This window comes from Ursus arctos, unplaced genomic scaffold, assembly GCF_023065955.2.
Source record: "Ursus arctos isolate Adak ecotype North America unplaced genomic scaffold, UrsArc2.0 scaffold_14, whole genome shotgun sequence".
Classification (NCBI taxonomy): Eukaryota; Metazoa; Chordata; class Mammalia; order Carnivora; family Ursidae; genus Ursus; species Ursus arctos.
The window spans coordinates 68,163,768-68,187,635 of NW_026622808.1; the positions used below are offsets into that span (position 1 = coordinate 68,163,768).

The 23,868-nt window shown below is 55.3% G+C and overlaps 1 protein-coding gene across 1 annotated transcript; it reads right to left on the minus strand.

Annotated features, from left to right (window-relative positions):
* Window positions 1-202: 202 nt before the first annotated feature.
* On the minus strand, window positions 203-22,657 carry HDAC11 (histone deacetylase 11). The gene is made up of 10 exons (XM_026501446.4): window positions 22,567-22,657; window positions 21,459-21,607; window positions 19,074-19,174; window positions 8,223-8,339; window positions 7,197-7,239; window positions 5,362-5,438; window positions 4,289-4,351; window positions 3,195-3,291; window positions 2,105-2,283; window positions 203-1,950 (listed from the first exon to the last, which is right to left on the minus strand). Coding segments are annotated over exons 1-10 (1,044 nt in total). The 5' UTR covers window positions 22,569-22,657; the 3' UTR covers window positions 203-1,734.
* Between the last annotated feature and the right edge of the window lie 1,211 nt (window positions 22,658-23,868).

A 23,868-nucleotide genomic window follows, 5' to 3' on the forward strand; every position in this document is an offset into this window, starting at 1 on the left:
ATACCTTGTTGAGCCTCAGTTGCCTCATCTGTAAAATGGGAACAATGACCTACTTCATTTGGACTCTGAGAACGGTATAAAATACCAGCATCTGGGGCAGCTTTCGAGGTCAGGCCTCGTGCTAGGTGAATCTTAAATCTTTACTTCCTTCAATCCTTAGGAAGCAAGGACGGTCCATCTCAAGAACGCACAGCAGCCAGTCCCATCGAGAAGAGCCTTTATGGTTCCTACAAACAGAAGCTCAACAGTAACGAAGCGAGCCCACTGCCTGCCCCCGGATGTCGCAGGCCCCAGGTGGAAATGAGGGATGTTAGGTACCTTCAGTCAGGTGCAGAGAAACCAACGGCAAGGGCGGGGGGCGGGTGAGGGAGTCCAAGCGCGTGGTTAGTGCCTCGAGGTCTAGTCCAGAAGGTCAGTCTTTTTGATAGTTCATGATTTTGAAACCCTTCCTCCCATCCCCCAGCAGAGGGAGCACCAAGGGAGTATGTGGGAGAATGCTAGAGTACCCCCAGCTGGTAAGGAACATGAGTGCCCCAGCTGGGCTCGATCGGGCGGGGATGCCTCAGCTGGCCCACTTTCCCTCCCCACCCCCCACCTGTGATCACTATCTAAGAACACACCCAGGTAATGAGGGGTGTGGGTACTCCCCCCACCCAGCCTCCTGGGAGGCCCTGACCGTCCCTTTCAGATTAGAGCTGAGGACAAGGTCAGGGTCTGGGGCATTTCAAAGACCAGAGGTCAGGGCCCACTTGGAACCTTGGACTCCAAGCGCAATCAGGGCCTGGGCACTTTGGGTGAGGCCAGCAGAGGCTATAGCCCCCCCCCCCCCCGCCCCACTCAAGGCCCTGCCCAAGGTCCTACCCATACAACCTACAGGCCAGGTTGGAGACCTCTGCCCTCCCCCCAGGAACTCCAGCCTGGCCACCAGCACCTTGGTCCTTCCTTGGAGCCTCAGGTCCCCGCTTGGCCACCTGCCCCCATCCCCAAGGTCCCCTTCTGGGCCTCACCTTCTTCTGTCCCCTCCCCACTGGAGCTGGCAGCCCCCTCAAGCCTCCAGTGCTGAGGCCCATCATTGAGCCAAGTGCTCTTCCCCCCAAACCTGCTCCTTTCCCTAAACAGGCAAGAACATGGCTGAAGCACGATTTGGGGCTCCTCGGGCCCTCCCCTCTCCTTTCACCACCGAGGAGCCCCAGGAAAGCAGGTCCAGCCCTTACTTTATTGAAGGGGAATACCAGATGGGAAAACCCACTCGCACCCCCTTCCCTGCCACCCCTCACATCCGGGAGCCCTGGGGATCCAGAGCCCACCCACCAGAGGCCTACCTGTAGTACCCAGCTCTCAGCCTCAGGTATGAGGCTCCTCATACCCTCCCTGACATGAAGAGGAGAGGGTGGGACAAATCCCACGACTCATGCCCCAAAAGCCTCATCTGCCATTCTCCCTCCTTGCGAAACTGCCTGCCTCTGCAGGGCCCCGGTCAGACCTGTGACCCCATGTGAGGTCTTCTGGGACTCAGGCCCTGCCTTCCGCCCCCACCCACAGAGGGGCCTCAAGACCCTCTGACACCCAATGGGGAGAGTGGAGGGGCTGCCCCCAAGGCCGGCCCCTGCCCCGCGGCGCCTCCTGGCAGCTGCCCCCAGCACCCCCGTGGTTAGAAAAGGAGAAGCACGGAGGGGCGGGCGGGGCTGAGGCAGGCAGGGGGCCGCGCAGAAGAGCAGAAGGGTCGCGGCGTGGTCAGGGCACCTCCGGGGGCAGCAGAGGTGTGTCTGAGTTCTGGGCCGAGACTCTGGGGGACTCGGAGCCGATGAGCCCGAGGCTGTACAGATTAAGGATGGAGTCGGCAATGATGCGGGCCGTGCGCTTCTGGTACCCGCCCGAGGTCACCATGAGGATGGGCACCTGGTGGCCCCGGACCACCCGGAACACCAGTTCATCCCGCTTCACGATGCCCTGTGGAGGGACGGGGGAGGGCCTGGGTCCTGAGGCTCCGGGAAGTCCTGCCCGGCCCCGCCCCACATCAGGAACAGCACCCTGCCGCCCACCTTATCTGCTGCCATGGGTCCCCAGGCGGGCCCCGCACCCCTCACCCAGCATCCGGACGCACCTGTGGGCTGATGGACAGCCCCCCAAGGCGGTCCCCCTCCAGGATGTCGGTGCCCGCGTTGTACACCAGGACATCGGGCGGGTGCTCCTGGAGGGCTTTCTGGAGGTTCCGCTCCACTTTGTCCAGGTACTCATCATCCTCCGTGCCCCACTCCAGCTCCACCTTCCGCCTGATGGCCTCTGAGGAGGAGACAGGAAGAGCCCCGAGGTGCAAGGAAGGGAAACAGGCTCAGGAGGGTCGAGGTGGCCTGGGTCCCCATCTGTGCCCCAGGCAGGACTGGAAACAGTCCGGCCCCAGCACCGCTCCGCCTCATTCCACCCAAAATGAAACGAAAGAGCACCAAGAACTGCAACGGGAGGCCAAGGGAGGAAGGGACTGCAGCTAGGACACTCTGCCCTAGGGAGTTAGAGACCCATGTGGGTGACACCTGATCTCACTGCCTCCTTGAGCATCCGCCCGGAAATGTGCACACCCTGCTGTGCCCTCAGGCCCAAATCCAGCACCTTCCAGACTCAGTTCAGAAACTTGGCCCCTGGGCCACACCTGGGACTCAATTATCCTCAGCAGATCCACTGGCATACACGTCCCCTTCCTGCATAAATGTCCCCTATTTGCCAAGTGGCCAGGGTGCTGTGTTTTCAAAGTTCATCTGGGAGTCTCTGTCTTTTGATGGGTAAGTTTAACCCACTCGCATTTATTTTAACAACCGTTCTGTTTGACCTGGTTTATGCCATCTTGTTTTGTCTTTCCTATTTATCCTATTTTTCCTCTCATTTCTTTTTGTCATTCCCTGTTTTCTACCAGACAAATGCACATGTAGGAGGGGTTCTATTTTTCTTCTTCTGGTGATTACCCCAATGTAAGGACCCACATGTGTTGTTTATTGGACAGGTTCATGTGATCTTGGATGGGTCACGTGAGTTAAGTCTCAGTTTGCAAGTCTGTGAAATGGGAACAGTCCCCACCTCCCAGGGATGCTGAGGATAAATGAAGTGACCTCTGCAGAGCCCAGCATGTAGGGGACACCCGGGAGAGAGAGCTCCATCCAAGCACGAGTGCACTTAAGGCTGAGGGAGAGGGGGCAGCTTACGCTTGGCAAAGCGGTCCCCGGGGTAGATGTGGCGGTTGTAGACGTCCATGATGTACACACGCTTGTCACCCATGAAGTCCCGCTCATGCCCATTGCCCTGTGGGGAGGGTATGAAAGCTGCGAGCACGCAGGTGCCCTCAGCAAGCCCAAGATCCCCCCCACACACACCCCAGGAAATGGCCCACGTGCATACGCAGCTCAGCTGGTCCTCGGAGACAGAGGCTGTTAAGTGGGCCAACCTCAATTCAACCTCAAACCCCAGCCCCATCCATGGTCTTCTGGTGTGACCTTGAGCGAGCCCCACCCTCTGAGTTTCTTCTCCAGGGACCGAGGAAGGAATTCTAGCCCCGCCCCCCTGTCTGGTCCGCGGCCGGATCAGCTGGGGTCAGAGATGTGAAAGGTAAACTGGAAAGGGCCGTGCAGGATAAGGCACTGTGACTTGGTTCCGGAGCTCGGTGTCCCAGGACCCCCAGCGGGGCACCCACCAGCACAGACACACAACGGCAGGGGTGGGGAGGTGTCCTCAAGAGCCCACTTCACGGCCTGCCCTGTCTGACCAGAGGAGCCGGCCCTGTATTTGGAGACCCGAGGAGGAAGCCCTGTACTGCATTGCTTCACCCCCAGGCAGTGAGCTCTTGAGTAGTGGCCTCGGGCCCCAGCAACCCTGAAATCCTGCTGTGAGCATTTGTCTGCGGGGCAGGGCCAAAGCAGTCCTCAGCTCTCTGCAGGGCGTGGCACCCCAAACTGACTAGGAGCCCTGGGGAGCCACAGCAGGCTTTAGAACAGGAGAGTGGCATGGCCAGACTGGGCTTTAGGAAGAGCCTTCAGCCTGGTGCGTTGGGCAGTCAGAAGGGAGGAAGGACCCTTGGGTTTGACAGGAGCAACGAGGAGGACCCAGTGCCCAGGCTGGGCTGCGCGGGGCAGAGGGACAAAGATAGACCCTCGGCTTCCAGCCTGAGGCTCAGAAGATGGGCAGTGAGGAGAGAGGCAGATCAGGGTGGGGGTGGCAGAGGCCCAGCGGGGGGCTGTGTGACAGAGCTGATGGGGGCCTGGAGGGCAGAGCCATGAGACTGCAGCCCCCACAGGGTACTCACCTGATGGGCATCCAGATCAATGATCATGGCTCTGGAGATGCCTTCTACTCGCTCAAACAGAAACTGCCAGGGGAGGAGAAGGGGCAGTGAGGACCCAGACAGGCCAGAGGACATAGCCCCTTGGGGATTCCTAGTTGGTGAGGGGTCAGGTAGGAGGTTGGACACACTTGTGGGCAATCAGGCCACTGGGCAAAGAAGTCACACACCCAGGAGCAGCACGTGCAGCTCGAGAGACGCATGTGCGCATGGTCAGGGAAGGCTCCCTGGAGGAGGAAGCATGCGCTGTGCCCTGCAGGGCTGGAGATCAGGAGCAGGGTAGTCAGGCTGGCCCTCAGAGACAGCCCAGGATTCCTAACGAAATAGATAGGGGTTGAGAGGGGGGGCCTCCCCCTAAGGCTGTGCCTGGAACATCACCCTGTGTTCTCTGCCTTATCCCACAAGGCCAAGTTCTCACGCCTCCTTCTCCGGGAAGCCTTCCTTCCCCTCCCACCCTCTCAGGTCTCCTGTATGTCCCCTTCTCTGAATGGCTGGGGTCTGCTGACCTGCTTGCCCCCCGCCCCCCCATTTAGTCTGTGTGCCCTGTGAGAACAGGGACCACACCAGCCCATTCCTGACGCCCAGAACCGGGCCAGGCACAGGGCGGTTAAAGGGCGCTCTGCAACCCGACAGGGCTGGCCCACCCTGCCCCTCGCCTCTCTGGGCCGGGGTCACCGCCTCTGTACTGGGGAGGAGCAAATGAGGTGAGGAGGGCAAACGAGGCTGGCACAGGGCTGAGCCTGCCGGAAACAGCCGTGCCCATCATTACGTCCAGCTCCTCCTCACTCCGGGGGAGCCACGCACTCCCTGTACTGCTCACAAACGGGCCGCTCCTCTCCAGTCCCTGCCATTGTTGAAGGCTGCATGAGTGTCAGATCTGGGTGGGAGTCCTGGCCTGGCTGGGCAACCTGCCAGCTTCCTCCCCTCCTGGGACCTAGTTCCCTTCTCTAATGTGGAGGAGAACACCAAATTGGGGGCGGCGGGGGGATTCCAGGGAGGGCTCCTGGAGGCGAGTCCCCATCTGCTCTCGGGCGCACCTTGATGGCCAGTGTGATGTCCGCATAGGCGCAGAAGCCCCCGCCCCGGTCACTGGAGCAGTGGTGGAAGCCGCCACCTGTGGGGAGGGCAGACGCGATGAGGTCAGGGCCAGGCACCACCCCCAGCTATATCCTGCCCGCACCTGTGCCTGCTTAGCTCCCAGGGACAGGCTCTTGGAACTCCGGTTTGGCAAAGTGAACCAAGCACCTGAGCAAGTCGCCATCCCCAAGTCAGGAGACAGCTTTGCCATCACAGCCATCCCTGTCCAGAGCAAGAAACCTCTCAGGTTGTCCCAACAAGTCAGCCCCCGATGCCCATCACAACCCCCCAGGGGCCAGGAGCTCATCTCTTCCAAGGCAAGAAGTTGTTCCTCGCCTCTGTAGGGCCGGGCCTGCCTCCACGTGACTTCCCATGCCAGGAAGGGGTCGTAGGGGCTCTGGGGGCCCCGTTTATTCTGGGACCACCCACTTTCTGCAGGTGGTAGAAAGGGCTGGTCAGGAAGGGCACCTTCTGCTGGTCATGGCCACCCAAGGCAATGCGGAGGCCCTGGACACCAGGGTCCGGCTCCCGCCTCTCCCCCACTCTGTAAGCCCTGCAACCCCTACAAGAACCTGAGTTTCAGGGGCCTCTGAAACCGAGCCCAACAACTGCCCCACCCAGCAGTTTGAGGCCGGGGCCCACAGCTACAAAGGACTTGCTTCTTCTCACGCCAAGAGGCTGTCAATGGAGCTTAACAATGAGATAATAGGTCCTAACTCAGAGCTCACTGAAACTTCCCCATAGCCCCAAGTGCAGGCACTGTTATCATCACCTCCATTTGACAGATGAAGGAACTGAGGCACACAGAAGATCAGCACCTTGCCTTGGATCACACAGCTCACTAAAAGCAGACCCGAGATTCAAACCCAGGCTGGATCAAGACCTGGACTCTTAACGTCTACCAGGTCGTACCATCTTCCATGCGGGCAGGGCCTCCCTGGGTCTTCGTGAGGACCGTGCTGTAGGCACACACGTAGAAAGGGCATGTCTCTTTCACCCCTCTGTTTAGCAGCATAACGTCCCGGTTATGCCAGACCTCATGCTGGCTACCTGGTGATACCAAGACGGAAGAGCCCCAGCAAGCCCCTGGCCTCGCGGCGCTCGCAGCCAAAGGTAGGGGTCCTCTGCTCTGGGACTCTGAGCAACCCACCAGGCCTCTCTCCACACCTCTCTTCTCAATATAACAGGACTGACAACAACAACGCCCAGCTCAAATGAGAGGCCAGACAGTAAGAGGTCTGCTAACTGTGAAGTGCTGCGTCTCCACGAGGGACAGATGAGGACGGGATAAGGAAGATGTGTGCAGGCCTCCCATGAGCCAATCTCTCAGAAGAGTCCAGGGGACTGCAGAGTGCTGGCGCTCAGGCCCCTGAGAAGGACGTATACTGACGCTGGGCCTGTCTGCCCATCACATGACCAAGCCCCTGCAGACTGTGCTGGGCCCCAGAAGGCTAATGGAGTTTTACAGGAAAGACACTGAAATGCTGCAGGTTTCAGCCCCATCTGGGGCTGCCCAGGGGATGGTGAAGGCTTTTGCAGAGGGGGTGAGCTCCTTGTCACTGGAAGTATGCAAAGGCAGAGCTGGGGACCCATCTGGGGAACTCTTTTAGATAAGGATCCCACATCAGGTGCAGGCAGTGGTTGGTCCCTCCCAGACACCAGATGGCTGCATACCCTCTCCCATCCCACTAAATAAGGCACCAGAGCCGTTCAACTCACAGCGGCTGCCTTCAGGCTCCTCCTGGCCCTCCCAGCCCCCAGGACCCAGCAGGCCAGGCCGGCCCGGGGCACTCACCCACATTGATGGCCCAGCCTCGCTCCATGGCCAGCTTCCCTGCCTTCGGAGACAAGCACACGGTGAGAGACACAGACAACCGATTCCCTCCCTCGCTCATTCATTCACGGCTTCACTCATTCATTCCATAAACACTGTGTCCAGCCAGCTCTGACGTAGGGCTGACCCATGAGGTAGGGTTCAGGAGGCACTCATCCTCCAGCAAACTCAGACTCAGTCTTGGAAGCAAGTACCACATTGGCTGGCATATGAGACATGCCGTGCGCGAGCCTCTTTGCAATTTTGCAAAGAAACTGGAAGAAATCAAAGTTAAGTAGTTACGATCACACACGAGCTGACAATGATCTTAATGGGGCTTTCAAAGGGAAAATAGACCATTTTTTGTCTGTGGAAATATGGCAGACTGAATACCAAAATCCTATAGGAAATCATCGTTTGGGGGTAGGCAGGATACTCCAATGAACAAAATGTACGAATTTGCACAGCTAAAAAGAAAACGATCGGGATCAATAGGTCTTGATCCTACATTTAAAGCTGCCATGTTCCTCTGCCTCCAATTAACTCGGCAGCCTGTGACTAATTTTAAAGACAACTACATGTGGGATACGAAACCTAATTTTGCCGCAAGTGTTCTTTCCTGCCACACCCATGATGCAGGGTGAGGGGAGCATCATCCATCACCGAAGTCATGGAGGTTCGGTTTTCCATCTTGAATTGAGTATATTGGAGCCATAGTTTGTGGATATACTCTCTGGGGAATGGGGATATATCTTATATACCAGCAAATATGGTAACTCTAATAGGAGGTCCGTGGGGGAAGGAACAAGGAATTCAATGTCCTGGCGGCACGTGGGAAAGGCTTTGGGAGAAAGAGTCATTGTTGCTGTGCCTTGAGAAATATTCAGGATTTTGTTCAACTACAAAGTGGGAGGAGTGTATTCCAGATGGAGAGCCCAGGGTGGGCAAAAGCCCAGAGGCGTGGGGGTCCCGAGCCCAGCAGTTCCTTCTGCCTGCCTCCCCACCTACCATGATGGTTCCTCCTGTCTGGGTCCGAAGGGGCTTCAGCACCTTCCTCTGCACAAGGAAGTTGGGGAGGAAGATGACAGGGGGGATCTCTGTGATGGTCGCAACAGCAAAGGACCACTGTGGAAAGAGACGCAGGCCATTGGCCTCCCACTGCCGTGCCCAGCGCCCGGAGGCAGCAGTGGGGAAATCAGATTCCTCGTAATGCCGGTTTCGAGGTGCACTGGGTGAACTTCCAGCCTAGCGCAGTTCCTTTGGTCAGAATGAGAGCCCCCCCTCCGACCCCCCAGTAAGGAGCAGCTTCCTTAAGGCTGTTGGCCCACATTCCTCAGTGCTCCAAAGCCCTTGGCTGCCCTCTTGTGCCCAGAACAAGAGCTGCAGAGGACTACCAGTGATGGGCCACAGACTCAGCACCGGCCCAGCCCACCCGCTGCACAAAAGGGGGGACACTGAGGCCCTGACCTGGGAAGATCTTTCTTTCCAAGGTCCCACAGTGAGTCACTGGCAGAGCCAGGACAGGAAGCCCAGGTCTCCTGCTCCCCTGGCCCAGCATGACCTCTTCATGCACTGGGAATCAGACCTCCCTTCAAAAGGGGTATCAGGCCCTCATCCCAGCTACTGAGGCAGGAGGGTCTAGGGTACCCAAAAGACATTTGCACCAAGGTCAGGACATGGCCATCCCTATGACCCTCCCCTGGCCCCTGGGCAAACGTCTATGCACCCAATCCTGAACCGTCTCCTGCTTGGCTGCGAATGTACCTGGATCCGTGCTCCCTGCTCTCTCCACTGACCCCAAGCAGAGCCTCAGAGGGGCCCAGGGCACTTTGTCAATATTTACTAGGGCCTGCTAGGCAGCAGACTCCAGGGCAGGGCTGGTCCTGTTCTGACAGCAGGCGAAGCCGAGCGAGGAAGTGCGTATCTGCGACAAAGCCTTCGAAGGAGAACATGGTCTGTGTCCCAGTGGGAGCAGAGAGGCTTCCTGGAGGCAGTGACCTTGAAGCCAAGACTGAAGGTGAACAGGAGTTGCCCAGATGTTGGGGTAAAGGTGAAAAGACAACTGCTTGGCAGACGGAAGGGGAGTCCAGGCTCCCGAGAAGTTGGGTGCGGCAGGGACAGGGCTGTGCCTGTCGCGTAGGGCCTGGGCTGCCAGAGAATGTTCTCAGACAGCCTCATCAGAGCAGCGGGGAGCCATCAGATGGTGCTTTCCCAAGCCATTCTGGCTGCAGCAGGAGGACCAATTAGGGGGACTTGAATAGAAGCAGCAGCCCCGGGAGGAAGGGAGAGATAATGAGGGTCCGGGAGAGGTGAGAGGGGAACGGTTAGCAGATAGCACAAGGCGATGGGCAGGCAGAGGGGTCAAGGATGCAAGGTTGGAACCCCAAGACTCCAATCCTGAAGGGCCAGGCCCAGAAGTGAAGCCCACTGGGACCATCGAGGGCTGTCCTGGGACAGGTTGGGGGTGGGCAGAGGTACGGCGCTTAGGAGGCCAGGCAGAGAAATTTCAGGAAGGAATAAGCAAAGAGAGGTGTTGAGAGCGGGAAGCATGGCCACTGGGTTCTCCCACCAGGGGAGGAGATTTAGGGCAGCAGAGGCCCAAGCACGTTCAGTGATGGGGAGGAGTCAGCAGAGAGGGAGAAGGAGAGGCCGAGGATGGGGTGAGACAGAAAGGACACATGCCTGGGAAGGTCCTGGCAGGCCCTTTAGCCAGAGGGTGCCCCTCGAAGTCAGGGCAGGACGGGACACATGTCAATCTTTGCAGGGGCCGCTGCAGCCACGCTGGCCAACAGGGAAGACGTTTTGTCAGGGCCGAGGTGTGCTGGGCACCCAGGCTGCCTCAAACTGCACTGACCAGCTGTGCGGGCACCTCGCCCAGGCCACCTCCTCCCAGGCCACCAAGGCTGAGGATACTTGAAGGCCGGGGACGCTCGCTCTGCTGCCTCGCTCAAGTGAAGAAGCTGTGAGCATGGCCCATGGGACCCAGGCCACTCAAAGTCTGAAAAGAGAGGTGTCGAGCCAGCCTTCCTCAAGCCCCAGGCCTCCGGCTGTAACACGGAAGCACCGCAGGGCCTGGGACAGGGTGGGGGGCTCCAGCTGAGACCAGGAAGGTCGGAAAGCCCCACGACCCCTCCACATACGTATGTGTGTGTGCGTGTGCGCGTGTGTGCGTGTGGGGGGGGCAGACCCAGAGAGCAGAAGGTGGCCACCTCGGCCTGCTCAGCACACCCATCCCACTGTCTGGCACAGGCCTGGCACGCGGGAGGCACGGGGCCACTGTTTTCTATGAATAAACAGCATAAAAACAAATGAGCCACTGAGGGAATGTGTTAAGTTCTTGCCTCCCCCTCCCTCTCCCTCAGCAAGCGAGCAGGGAATAAGGATGGAAGGAAAACAAAACCTTATCCTCCCGAGGGGTCCGCCAGAGATGTAAAACCATGAGAAGGGCACTTCTGACACTGCGTTCCACAGCACCTGTCCAGCTCAGCATCCCATCAGGAAAGGGTTCCGCCTCAAATGAGTCTGGGAAACACTGCTTCTGTTGTCCACCCCTTGGAAATTCACCACACACTCCGGCATGTTAAAAGCTCTCCATTGTGCAGTCAAGAATCCTGTTGAACTTTGCTTCACCCCGTTTCCCAAACTTTCTGGCCACGAACCTCCGTCGGCCAGCTTGACTTTTTACAGAACCCACACTGACCTTCCAAGAGCTGCAGTCATCTGGGACACACTGGGAACCTCTTAGGCTAGCGGGCGAATTCTACATGGGCCAGGCATAAAGTCACCAGAAGCACGTCTGCGATTTGGCCAAGGGGATCGCTTTTCTGGGGGAAGGTGCATGTCTGCCAATGTGTCTCCACTTCCGGCGGTGAGAAATGGTGCTCGACTTCTCCCGGGCCCAGGAGTGGTTTCTGTGCAAGGCAGCGATGCTGCCTCCTGATGATCTAGACTTGTGCCTTCCAATCCAGTGGCCACCAGCCACATGTGACTACGTGGGCATACTTTTAAATCAATTAGAAAGTGTTGAATTCTTATTCTGTTGCTTCGATTAAAAAAAATCAACCATACTTCAATAAAAAATTTAGAATTTTGTTTCTCAGTCTCACCAGCCATAGTTCAAGGGCTCAACAGCCACATGTAGCTAGTGGCTACTGGACAGAGCCCTTCTGGAACACTTCTGGCATGTCAGAAAGTTCTATTGGACGGTGCTGCTCTTGAAAAACCACCAGCGATCAGGGTGAAAAATAGACGAGGGAGGCTGGTGGCTGGGTGCTGGAGGATGGGGACGGGGTGGGGGGGGGCGGGGGCGGCTACAGGGGGAGGGCAAGATACGTTATCTGGGTCATGTGGCACAGCAGGCTGAGATGAGAGCGCCCGGATCTGCCAGCAGCTCAGGCCCTGGGAGAGCCTGGCCCCAGGCAAGGGCACTGAGGGATGGGCTAGATGCGAGTAGGGCGGGGACGGGGCTCAGCAGTCCTCCTCAGAGTCAGACTGGTCCAACTAGGGGCTCTGCCACTGCTCTGTGAATCTGCGCATGGCCCTTTACTTCCTCCTGCCTCCTCACCCACGAAACAGGAGCAGACCTAAAACAAGGACTTAGACCCATCCACCAGGCCTGTCCTCGTCTCCCCGTTTGAAGTACCCCCACCTGGGCCCCCCCCGACCCCCACCCTTGCCTCATCTTTCCTCACAGCACGCATCTCTACCTGAGGTTACAGTATGTCTCTGTTATCTGTCTCTTCCAGAAGGATGCCAGAGCCAGGCATCAATGCTCTCCATGGTGAGAGCGACGCCTGGCACACAGTAGGTGCCCACAGCCATGCTGTCTGTCCTGACCCAGATCCCTACCCGCACACTCCCCCGAGGAGGTCACCTCACCTGTGCCACCCAGGAGAGCCGATAAGGGTGACTGGCCGATAAGGGACTAGAACATTCTGGCCCTCTGCTCCCGACTCAGCACAAGTGCAGGGCCCCTCCTGGGGTCAGGCAAGGCCACGCTCCTGCTGAACCCTCCTGAGTGCTCAGCTTCTTCCCCTGCCCTCTGCCTCCCACCCTCTCTTAGCCTCGGGGAATCCCTTGCCCCTCCATCCCCAGTGGGCTCGGCTTCTAGGGGGTGCTTCTCCGAGTGTAGTTCCCAGACCTGCAGCACCGGCACCCGAGAACTTGAAAGAAATGTAGATTCGCAGGGCGCCTGGGTGGCTCAGTTGGTTAAGTGTTTGACTCTTGATTTCAACGCGGGTCATGCTCTCAGGATCGTGAGATCGGGCCCCGTGTCGGACTCCATGCTCAGCGGGGAGTCTGCTTGAGATTCCCTCTCTCCCTCTGTCCCTTGCGTACACACAATCTCTCTCCCTAAAATAAATAATAAATAAAATCTTAAAAAAGAAATGTAGATTGTCAGGCTCCTCTCCAGACCTCCTGAATCAGAAACGCTGGGAGTGGGCCCAGTGCTCCGTGTTATGACAAGCCCTCTGTGGATTCCAATGCTTAAGCAAGTTTCAGAACCACTGCTCTAGAGAACTTGACCCCCATAGTGCTGAATGTATGAATGAAAGAATGAATGAGTTACATGAACAAGGGAGGTTTGCCCCAGCCTAATGCCCATTGCCCACCAAAAGGCATGGCCTGTGAGCTTCCCATCTCAGGGCCTGGCCAGGTATCAGGGCCTCCACGCCCAGCCAGCCTTTTGGGGACCCCACAGATAGCAGAACATACCTGAGGTTGGCGACACCCCTGGACCCACTCCTGCCCCATACTCTCAGCTCTGCAAGATTCTATTCTCCAGCTGCCTGATCTCCTCGGGTGGACCCTCTACCCTCAGAAATCCAAACCAAGAATGGCTCTCAGGGAAGAGATGGCTCCATTTGGAGCCCCAACTGCTTGGTTTGGGTCAGAACTTTCCACCAGTGAAAGTGGGAGCAAAAGGAGAAAAGGGAAAAAATCCACGTGATCATTTCAGTAGATGAAGAAGAACCCTTTGCCCAAATCCAACACTCTTTCATGAAAAGTCAATCAACAAACTAGGAACAGAAAGGAGCTCCCTCAACCTGGTAAAGGGCATTTATCACACACACACGTGCGCACGCACACACGATCCCACAGCTAACATCATACACAGCACTAAAAAATGGAGAACCTTCAGCCTGAGATCAGGAACAAGACAGGGATGCCTGTTTTTGCCACTTCTAGTCAACCTCACACTAGAAGTTCCAGCCAGAGCAATTAGGAAAGAAAAAGAAATAAAAGGCCTCCAATGGGAAAGCAAGGAGTAAAACCATATTCACAGATGGCACGACGTTAGCTACAGAAGACCCTAAGGACCACACACACCTATTCAACTGAAGAAGTGAATTCAGCAAAGTTGCAGGATTCGAGATCAACACACAAAATCAGCTGTATTGCAATACCTTAGCAATAAATAATTCAAAAAGGAAATTTAAAAAGTACGTCTACTTAGGGGCACCTGGATGGCTCAGTTGGTTAAACGTCTGACTTCAGCTCAGGTCAGGATCTGGGGTCTTGGGATCAAGCCCCGTATCATGCTCCCCACTCAACGGGGAGTCTGCCTGTCCCTCTGCCCTTCCCCCTGCTCATGCTCTCTCTCTTTCAAATAAATAAATAAATATTTTTTTAAAAAAGTAATTCCATTTACAGTAATGTCAAAAATAATAAAATACTTGGGAATAAATTTAACTAAATTTAAGGAGGTGTTAGGGCTGGTACACTGAAACTATAAAACACTGCTGAAAGAACTTAAAGATCTAAATAAATGAAAAAATATCCTGTGTTCATGAGTTGCAAGACCTAATATTATAAAGATGGCAATACTCTCTAAACTCATCTACGGATTCAACACAATCCCTATCAAGATCCCAATGGCCTTTTTTGCAGAAATGAAGAAGCTGATCCTATAATTCCTAGGGAATCTCGGGGACCTTAAAAAAAAAAACAAACCTTGAGGAAGAACAAAGTTGGAGGACTTGCAATTCCCAATTTCAAAAATTACTACAAAGCTTCAGTCATCAAAACCATGTGGCAGCGGCAGAGGACAGACATACGCATCAACTGAATAGAATAGAGAGTCCAGAAATAAATCCATACGTCTATGGCCAGTTGATTTTCTCCAAGGGTACCAAGACTAGTCAATGAGGAAAACAGAGTGTCTTTAACACACGGTGCTAGGAAAACTGGAGAGCCACGTGCAAAAGATTGAAGTTGAGCCCTTACCTCACACCATATACAAGAATCAACTCAAAATGGACCGAAGACCTAAACACAAACTGAAACTCTTAAAAGAAAACACATGGGTTAATCTTCATGACCTTGGATTTGGCGGTGGATTCTTAGACGTGATACCAAAAGCACGAGCAATAAAAGATGAAATAGATTAACTGAGTTTAGCAAAGTTTAGCAAAATTTAAAAATTGTGTGCATCCGAGGACAGTATGAAGAGAGCAAAAATAAAATCTATAGAATGGGAGAAGATATTATTCGCAAATCATACAATATAGAGAACATACAAAGAACTCTTAAAACTCCACAACAAAAAGATAAACAACCCAAATTTTTAACATGGGTCAGTGACTTGAGCAGACACCTCTTCAAAGAGGATGTGAAAATGGCCAATAGGCAGATGGAAAGATGGTCAGTGTCATTAACCATCAGGGAAAGGCAAGTTACAACCAGAAGAGATACCACTTCATACCCACTAAGTTATCCACGATCAAAAACAAAAACAAACCAGAAAACAAGTGTAGGTGAGAATGTAGAGAAATTGGAACCTTTACGCCGTTGTTAGGGATATATCACGTGCAGTTGCTGTGGGAATCATTGTGGCCTTTCCTCAAAAAATTAACTGGAATTCCCCTACGACCAGCGATTCCAGGCTTGGGTATATAAGCAAAACAACTGAAACCAGGTACTCAAATAAATACTCTTATACGCACGTTCATAGCAATACTATGCACAAAAGCTAAAAGCTGGAAGCAACTTAAATGCCCATTAACTGAAGAATGAATAAATAAAATGTGGTCTAGCCACACACTGGAATATTATTCATTCATAATAAGGAATAAAGTGCAGGTACACGCCACAGGATGGATGATTCTGGAAAACTCCACGCTTGTGCTTGGTGAAAGAAGTCACACGCCAGAGGTCACGTGCTGTATGGTTCCATGCGTAGGAGACACCCAGAAATGCAAGTCCATAGAGTTAGAACACAGGCTGGTGGCTGGTGGCTGGTGGCCAGGGGCAGGGGAGAGGGCGGGATGGGGAGCAAATGCTTCGTGGGTTCAGGGTTTCCGTCTAGAGCGAGGAAAATGTGTTGGAACTAAATAGAGGCGATGTTCGCGCCACCTCGTAAATGCACTAAATGCCACTGAATTTTACGCGTTAAGATGGTTACTGGTTCTGCTATCTGAATTTTACCATAAATAAGAAAAAAAGGAGACAAGAGTCCCCTCAGGGAAGAAGAGATAAGAGAAAAATCAGAGTGGGGGGGGGGATTTCCCCAGAGACTCTCTGAGACTTCGCAGCCATCCCCCGCCCCCGGCCCCTCGCCCCCTATCCTGGCTCTGCTGCTAAAGGTCTCCCTCCCCAGCAGGACTCTGAGTGTTGTGAGGTCAGTGACTAGGCCCAAGAGGTGCCCAGACTTCCTGAGGCTCAGGTGTCCTTGGCTTCTCTTTCTCTTGCATGCTTCATACCCAATGGGAACAACAGAAAATTCTATTGTTCAACTTCATAACAAACTACAAATCCTACCACTCTGCCAAAATCCAGAGCCTCTGCTTCTAGCCTAGTCTGAGAGCCTCCCACCAGATTTCTGCAGCAACCTCCTTCCTCACTGATCTCCCTGCTTTTGTCTTGACAGCCTCACCTCATTACAGTTGCCAAGCAACCCTGCTAAAACCTAGATCATCTCATCTCCCTCTGCTTAAAACATGCCTTGGCTCCCACCTCCCTCAGAGCAAAGCCACAGCGGTATGAGGGCCCTGTGTGGTCTGGCCCCTGATCATTTTCTGATCCCATCTCTTGCCAGTCTCCCCTCCACCCCCCATTTCCTCCAATCCAGTGGCAAATATTGTTTCAGAACACACTGGAGATACTCCTGCCCCAGGGCCTTTGTACTTGCTGATCCTTCTACTTGGAATGCCCTTCCTCCACAGACCCACATAGCTCACTGCCTCGCTGCCCTCAGTCCATGATCACATGTCAGTAAGCCCCTCTTTAATCTCCCTATTTCAAACTGCCGTCCCCACCACCCCCTTTCCTGATGTACTTTTGCCCACAGCACTGAGTGCCTCATAACACACCTTATAATTGACTTGATTATCATGTCTATTGGCTGACTCCCCCCACCCAAATGCCAGCTCCCTAAGGAGAGGGACTCCATCTCTTTTGTTCTAGTCTGTCTTCCCTGGAACACAGCACAGGGCTCATTAAATACTTACTGGATTTAAAAAAAAATACTTGCTGGATAAACATACCCCAAGCACTGCACAAGGTCAAGATGTCAGATACGCATCACGCTACCCCACACCCCAGGCAAACTGTCACTGGGGTTGGCAGAGGGCAAAAACCTGGCACTGGCCCAATCCAACCACCACCTTCAATGGGGCCCACTCTAGGCCTTGCACACAGTAGGTGCTTAATAAACATTTCTTTCCCTGAACGGACATCACTGGCAAACATCAGGCTACTGCATGTCCTTCGATGCCTGAATTATTAAGCATTGAAGGCCACCCCAGGACAGGGCCAGGCACGAGCCCTGGCACACGGGTGGCCGGCAGACTGAGGCAGGACAGGGGAGAGGGTGACATCCCACAGCACACACGGAACAGCCGAGGAAACCTGCAGGAACTCTCCAGGGCACTGTTGCAGGTGCCCACAGCAGAGAAAAAAGACAAGGAACATTGCAGATGGGGGCGAGGGGAGGGCAGGGGATGAGTGGGGGCGAGGGGGATGTTCCTGAGCCGCAACCCCTAAATGCCAAAATGCCTGAAATGGGCATGGGTCCCACGTGATCAAGGGCACCTCACACCATATCACTCTCCCATGGTACCTGGTACAAAACCAAACTCCTCCCACGGCTTGCACGACCCGGTGCGGCCTGGCGCGGCTCGCCTCCCTGACCACATCGTGCTACCTCGAGCACCCTTCTCCCCTTTAGGAGCCAAAGTCCCCTCCCCCTCCTGGCATGTGGCTCTGGAACATTCTTCCTTCAAAGCTCCCCAAGACTGTCACCTACTCCTCACTTTGTTGTCTCAGCTCAAACCTCACCTCTGTGAGGCCCTCCCAGGCCACCCAGTCACCCTCCACCCTTCACTCAGCTGCCTTCCGTTTTCTGTCCCTCGTAGGCCTTGGTGCTGTGAGACGCTCTTGTGCGGTTACTCCTTTATTCTCAGTCTTCCACAACAAAAATGCAAATCCGTGCGAGCAGGGAGACCTGCTTAGTTTTCATTTTGTACCGACTACACAGTCAGCATTTGACACAGATGTGTCGAATGACTGAATACTTCACCTTAGTCGGTGCTGTGGCAATCATCACGTTTCTCCTTTTGCTCTTGCTGCCAGGAAGCTCCAAGCCAAACACGTGAGCTCAGTCATAGCATCTTGGTTAATCCTCTCAGTTGGCATATCGGAATTCTCCTCCTGCCCTTGACTTCAATTTTCTACTTGGGTCTCTAGCTGTTAACACTGTTTTTTTTATTATTATGAGGATTTATCACACAGTAAGCTGCCTTTAGGCTTTTGGGGGCCCAAGGACAAGCACAGAGGGAGCCCTGCACGGTTCTCCTGAAGGGTCCTACAGCCTATGCTCCCCACCCCCAGCCTTGCAATCCACCCTGACCCCCCTCTGTTCTGGTCTCTCCCTGCCCCGCCCCACTGCCATCTGTCCCTGCTCCCCACCCTCACCCTCTGGACTCTGGCAGGCATGTCTTCCTGGCCCAGCCCTGGGCTGTGGACGGTGACCACGCATGTCTGGACCCAGGAAACCAGGGCAGCCAAGGACTGGGCTTCCTGCCAAGGCCTCGCACACCTCTCTCTCCCAGGAGCCAGGTTTCAACCTCTTCCTGGTAATCTTTCATGAGCTGACACTGTCACAAGTCCATCTAGAATTCTCACAGCTCCAGCCAGAGTCAGGAAGAGGGCAGGTGGCAGCCATGACCAGGAACTGGGAAGACTGGATGGATGCCCAGCCTGGGGTCTCCCTAAGAGCTGTTGCACTTCCTGGGTGACCCTGAGCAGGGAGCTCCAAGCCCTTCTGGCTCTAGGCTTTTCCAATTATGGCGGGGGGGGGCGGGGGGGCGTGCAGTGCTTGGTGACCTCTGGCATCTGCCATGGCGCTGAGCCTAAGATGAGCTGGGGGTCAGGGGTCTGGACTCCCACATTGTTGGCATCCGTGACCATGCCCCCACCAGGGTGGGTTGGCAGCACCAGGTTCTGATACAACCCCCCCGCTCCAGCCTAGCTTCCCCTCCAGGGGAGCACCCCACATTGGGGCCTCAGACCCTCAAGCACTGATGAGAGTTTTGTGAGCTCTTCTAGAAAGAAGTCACAAGCAGGCAGCCTATAGGCCTGGTTTGGTCGGCAGATGGGACTGAAAAATCTTGCAATGAGTTGCCACTTAAAGAAACCAGGGACTGCCACTTACTAAACTGAATTTCGAACTTCTTTTTGAAAGCCTAGCCCATCCCTGGTATCTGCCTTTTTATGACACCTCTCTCCTTCTCTTGGGGACCACAGACTTTCGTGCCCCACCCCTGCAGGAGGGGCAGGAATGGAGCCCCTCGAGGCTGAGCTGCCCCTGCTCTGGCCACCCGTCCTGGTCGGCAGCGCCGCAGGCCCCAGTCCCTGTACCTTCAGCTCGTTGAGATAGCGTCTCGTGTGCACCACCAGCAGGTCCTCGTCCGAAGCCTCCCGCGCCTCCACCAGCATGCCATCTGACAGAAGCTTCTCTTCTGAAACCACAAAGTGGGCATCCTGCTTCCCTGATGACCCCAAGGCAGACCCGGCTCCAGACCATTCCTTCAATAGGCTGCAGAGCTAGCCTCTGCCGGCTCTGCGCCAGGGGGAGGTGGGCAACTGCTGGCTTCTGAGAATAGGTTGCCTCGGGCCAGGGTGGACAATGCCAGGCCCTCAGGCCCGAGGGCATCAGGCATGGGGCACGCAGCCATCCTTGTGTTTCCCAAAGCACTGACAGCCAAGAGGTGAGCTCAGGTGTGACTGGGCAGCTTTCAGAGGCAGGCGGGCCACGGATCAATCATGTTGACTCAAAGTGCGAAAAGCTCTTCTGGATTCTCCCGCCACCTTCTGGTGACATCATGGGAGGTTCGGTGTGGTGTGGCCTCTTTTTAAGGCCTGCCTAAACCCTTGCTCATCTCCCTTTTTTAACCCAAAAAAGCAGCAGTCTCGCAGACCACCAGGCAACAGTAAGCAGGACGAAGTGAATTACAGTTTTCCTGCATTTATTTTTTAACCATGACCTTCTATTTATGGCAAGTGAAACTGGCTTTTCCCATTTAGATGATATAATGTTTCCTTTTAAAACAAGTTTATTTAAGTTTTTTTAAAGCAGAGGCTAAGTCGATAAAAAAAAGATTACGAAGTAAATAACGGAGCAGGTGGTAGGAGGAAATGGCAAGGTCCCAAGAGTGGTTTGCAAATAATTGATGTTTTGGGAAACACTGCAGTATTTCATCAGCCCTCCCATCCACCAGACAAGATTTGCTCTGTTTTGCAAAAGAACACACTGAAGCCAAGAGCAGGAAGTGCTCTAGGGCACAGTGAGAACAGGACCATGATGCTCTGGGTTCTAGGGAAATCAAAGGGACAAGGTCAAAATCTAAGGAAACTGTGCTAATGTGTAACCCTTAGAAGCCACTAGTTCCATACATTTCCCACATATAGCTCCACATACAGAAGGCACTCCCTACTCTCTCCCTCCCCCTAATAACATTCCATGGCTCCCCACTGCCTTCAGGCAAAGGACCAGCTCTCTTCTTGGCAGCGTCCAAGGTCCTTCACCATGTGGCCCCTGCCTCCTTTCCACCCACATCCTCAGAGAAGAAAGGAGAGAACTCAGGAGGACTGTCAGCTCAGAGATGAGGGAGACAAGGAACCCTATGTTGAGCTGCTGGATAACACAGGATCCCAAGAAAGGGCAACGTGGGGAATGATTCAGGCTGGGTCTGCTGGAACAGAGCATGAAGGACCATGGTCAAGAAGGCAAGAGCACTGCGAGGGGAGCAGCACGCTGGCCCCACTCACTGGGTTCTCACCATCCTGGCACCCCACTTGTACTCTTTCTACTTCATAGTTTTCTTTGAATCCTCATTCGGGCCACAATTGTAAATGGAAAATCAGTATCAGTTGCCATAAACAGAAGTTGACCAAAAATAGAAAATATATATGATAGAAACAAACCATTATTAATCTGTAATTTGATTCTATTTTCTGCAACATGCAGAACCTGCCCCTTGCTCTAGATTTGTTAAAAGGGAGATGGGCTTCGATATTAAAGACAGACTAGCCCCAAAGTGAAACTTTCTCCGTGGCGTGATCAGGATTGTGTGATTTAAAGATACACAAGGTTCATCCTATGTCAGGTAACATTCCCTACTACTGTCAATTAAAGAACCCCTAATGCAGGGGCAAGGGAGAATATTCTCCCACTAGCCTGCTGTGATGACTGAATTTCCCAGCTAGACCAGACCCTTGGATTACAAGCCAAAATTGAAACCACACTCAGCATCACCTTACTCTGTGGAATGAGCTGTGAAAGGTGGGAGCCTAGAGCTCTGAGTTCCAGACCCCACTCTGCCACTTAGTAGCTGTGTGACTTTGAGCCTGTTCCCTAGCCTTTCTGGGTCCCAATCTCCTCCATCTGTAATCAGTAGGGTTGGAGCGAAGTCTTTCTACCTCTTGGACTCTCAAAGCTTATTGGGGACATTGGATTCCTCTAAATTTCAGCTTCCCTGCGTCCATCCTTAATCAGCTCCTCTTTTACAGGCCTGCACGGACAGAGACAGGACTTAAGCCCACAGCGATGGGGAGCACTGAAGTTTTGAGACAGGGACATATCATGCTCAGAAGTCTGTTTTCAAAAGCCCCTTTGCCAGCATGGGGGGAAGGCAGTCTGAGGGCTGAGCCTGGAGGTAGGAGACCACAGCTTGTGTCTGTGGTCTGGGGTGGGGGAGGTGGGTTGGAAGAAACAGATGTAGGGTCTCATAGGGCCTTCCATACCTTTCAGGAAGCTGATCACTTTGCCCCATTTTCCCGCGTCAAAGGGATGCAGTTTCTCCAGGCCCATGAAGGTTATGTTGTAGCGTGGTGAATACACGATGGGCCAGCGTGTCTCCGGCACATGCTGGTACAGCTGAGTTGTGTGTGGCCTTCCGTGCGCACGGGGACAGACACACAGAGAGGGGCAGTCTCAGTGTGGAAAGCAGCCTCCTGCTTCCTGCCGCCCCACTTGGACTGACCACACAGCCCTGACCCAGTACCACCGGCTCCCTCGGCCGCAGGAAAAGGGCCACTTAGCAACAGCAACAACAGTCATGAGAGCAGCTCCTTACTGAGCACTGGCCCTTTCCCTGCACTATCCAACCCAAACCTCACCAGAGCCCTGGGAGGTAGGCACCACCATCGCACAGAGGCTTGGAGAGGGAACGGGGCATGCCCAAGGTCACACTGCAGACCTGTGCAGCACCAATGTTCACCAGGGTGCATCTCACCTCCACGTTAGAACAATCACGCTAAACAGCTGTGTGGCCCTAGGCCTCAGTTTCCTTAACTGTAAAATATGTGGCTGTTGTGAGATAATGCATCCAAACAGCTGAGCACAGAAAGCACCCTATCCCTGAGAGCCGGGGGTGGCGGTGACGGTTCCCAGAAACAGCAGGTCGGGGTTCACGCAGGCTGTGGCCCAACCCGCAGCTGGGAATGGAGATCACCTCAGCCTCGCCGCGCAGCTGACCCCCTCCCCACCCCATTACACCCCTGCAGCCGCCGCCGCACCGGGACCAGAAACCCGGCTCCAGCTGCTGCCACTGCGAGGGGCCTCCGCACAGCTGGTGGAGCCTGGGATAAGAGAGACGTCAGACCCGCGCACGTCGCCGGCCCTCACCCAGGTCGGAGCCCGGTGGCCCGCACCTAGGACCGCAGGGAAGTGGCGCGGGGCCAGCCTGGGCTCACTCGGCCTGAGCGGCCCCTGGCCCGCCGTACCTGGGCACGCACCTGACGAGCCCGCCGGGTAGCCCGCACACTAGTGCTCCCGCCCACGGGGACCCCTGCGAACCCCGGGGGCTTGGATTGACGCCCCACCCCGCGCCCCCACCCCTGCCTCACTCACATCCCGGGGCCGGGCCCTCCCTGCGCTGGCCACTGCTCGGCGACCGGGCGGGGCGGGGCACGGCCCCGCCCAGGACACGCCCCCGGCCTCGGCCGCCTCCGCTGGGGGCGGAGTTCAGGCTGACTCGACTCCGCCCCGCCCGCGCCCGCGCCTGCGTCACAGGGGGATGGAGTCCCGCAGTGAGCGCGGCCGCAGTCAGGAGGCCACGCCTCCAACGGCCATCAAGCGTGAAGTCCCGCCTTCCGCAGACAAATGCCCAGTGGAATCCCGCCTGGCTTGGAAAGCCGCGCCCCCTAGGGGGAGGGCCGCACGAGTTTTCACCAAGGCGCGCCACAGAGGTTTGGAACGTGCGGAATCGCCCCACCCCGGGGGAGGGGCCACCCTGTGCCCAGCCCCCAGTCGACCTGCGCTGCTGCTCGCTCCCAGGGCTGGGACTTAGGGACGCCTGGTTTCCCGGCGGACTCTGCGGCGGACGCGCTCTGTGACCTTGGGCAAGCGTCCCCGCTCTGGGGCCTCCGTTTCCACGAGTAAAATGGGATGGAGGTGCTCTGGCCCTGCAGTCTGTGACTTAATGAAATCCATGACCTCTCCGACTTGAGGCCATACGCGTGACCTCCCCGCCACATCTTTGGCGACCCCAAGGTGAGACAAACTCCCCACACGTCATTTGGGCTCTCTGAGCCTCAGTTTCCTCGTCAGTAGAGCCGGTCTGGAGATCCAATCTTAAGGGTACAGCCGGGTATCCGTGCTCGCTCCCTGCCCCTCCCACCCGGATCAAGACAAGCCCAAGCGACAGCTGGGAGTGCCTTGGGGCTGGACCCTGGGACTAGGCTCCAACAACAGAGCCCCAGAAGACAGAGACAATGGGCCCCTCTGTTGGCCCAGCTGTCCTCCCCAGCCAAACAAGCAGCTAACCCGAGGGCTGCCAGGAACAGAGGAGCTGGGATCCCTGGTGGCTCCGTGAGGGCGCCCGTGAGCGTGACACAGTGGGCCACCGTGACGGGGAAGGGCACAGTTTGAACAGTGCCCTCCAAGTGCCTGTCACTTGATTGCATGATGGCATTGGAGTCTCACGACCAAATCCTAGGAGGGGTTGCTGTCATCACGCCAATTTTTTCATGAGAATGAGCTGAGGTGCAGGTCTGGATTAAACCTAGACTAGGCCGTGTCAACACCATGGCCTTGGGCGAGTTGCTTTAGCTCTTTCGTCCTTCATTTCTGCATCTGAAAATGAGGTGATGCCTTCTCACCTACGGCATGGAGAAGCTGAGATCATTGAAAGAGTAATGTTGATTATTATTT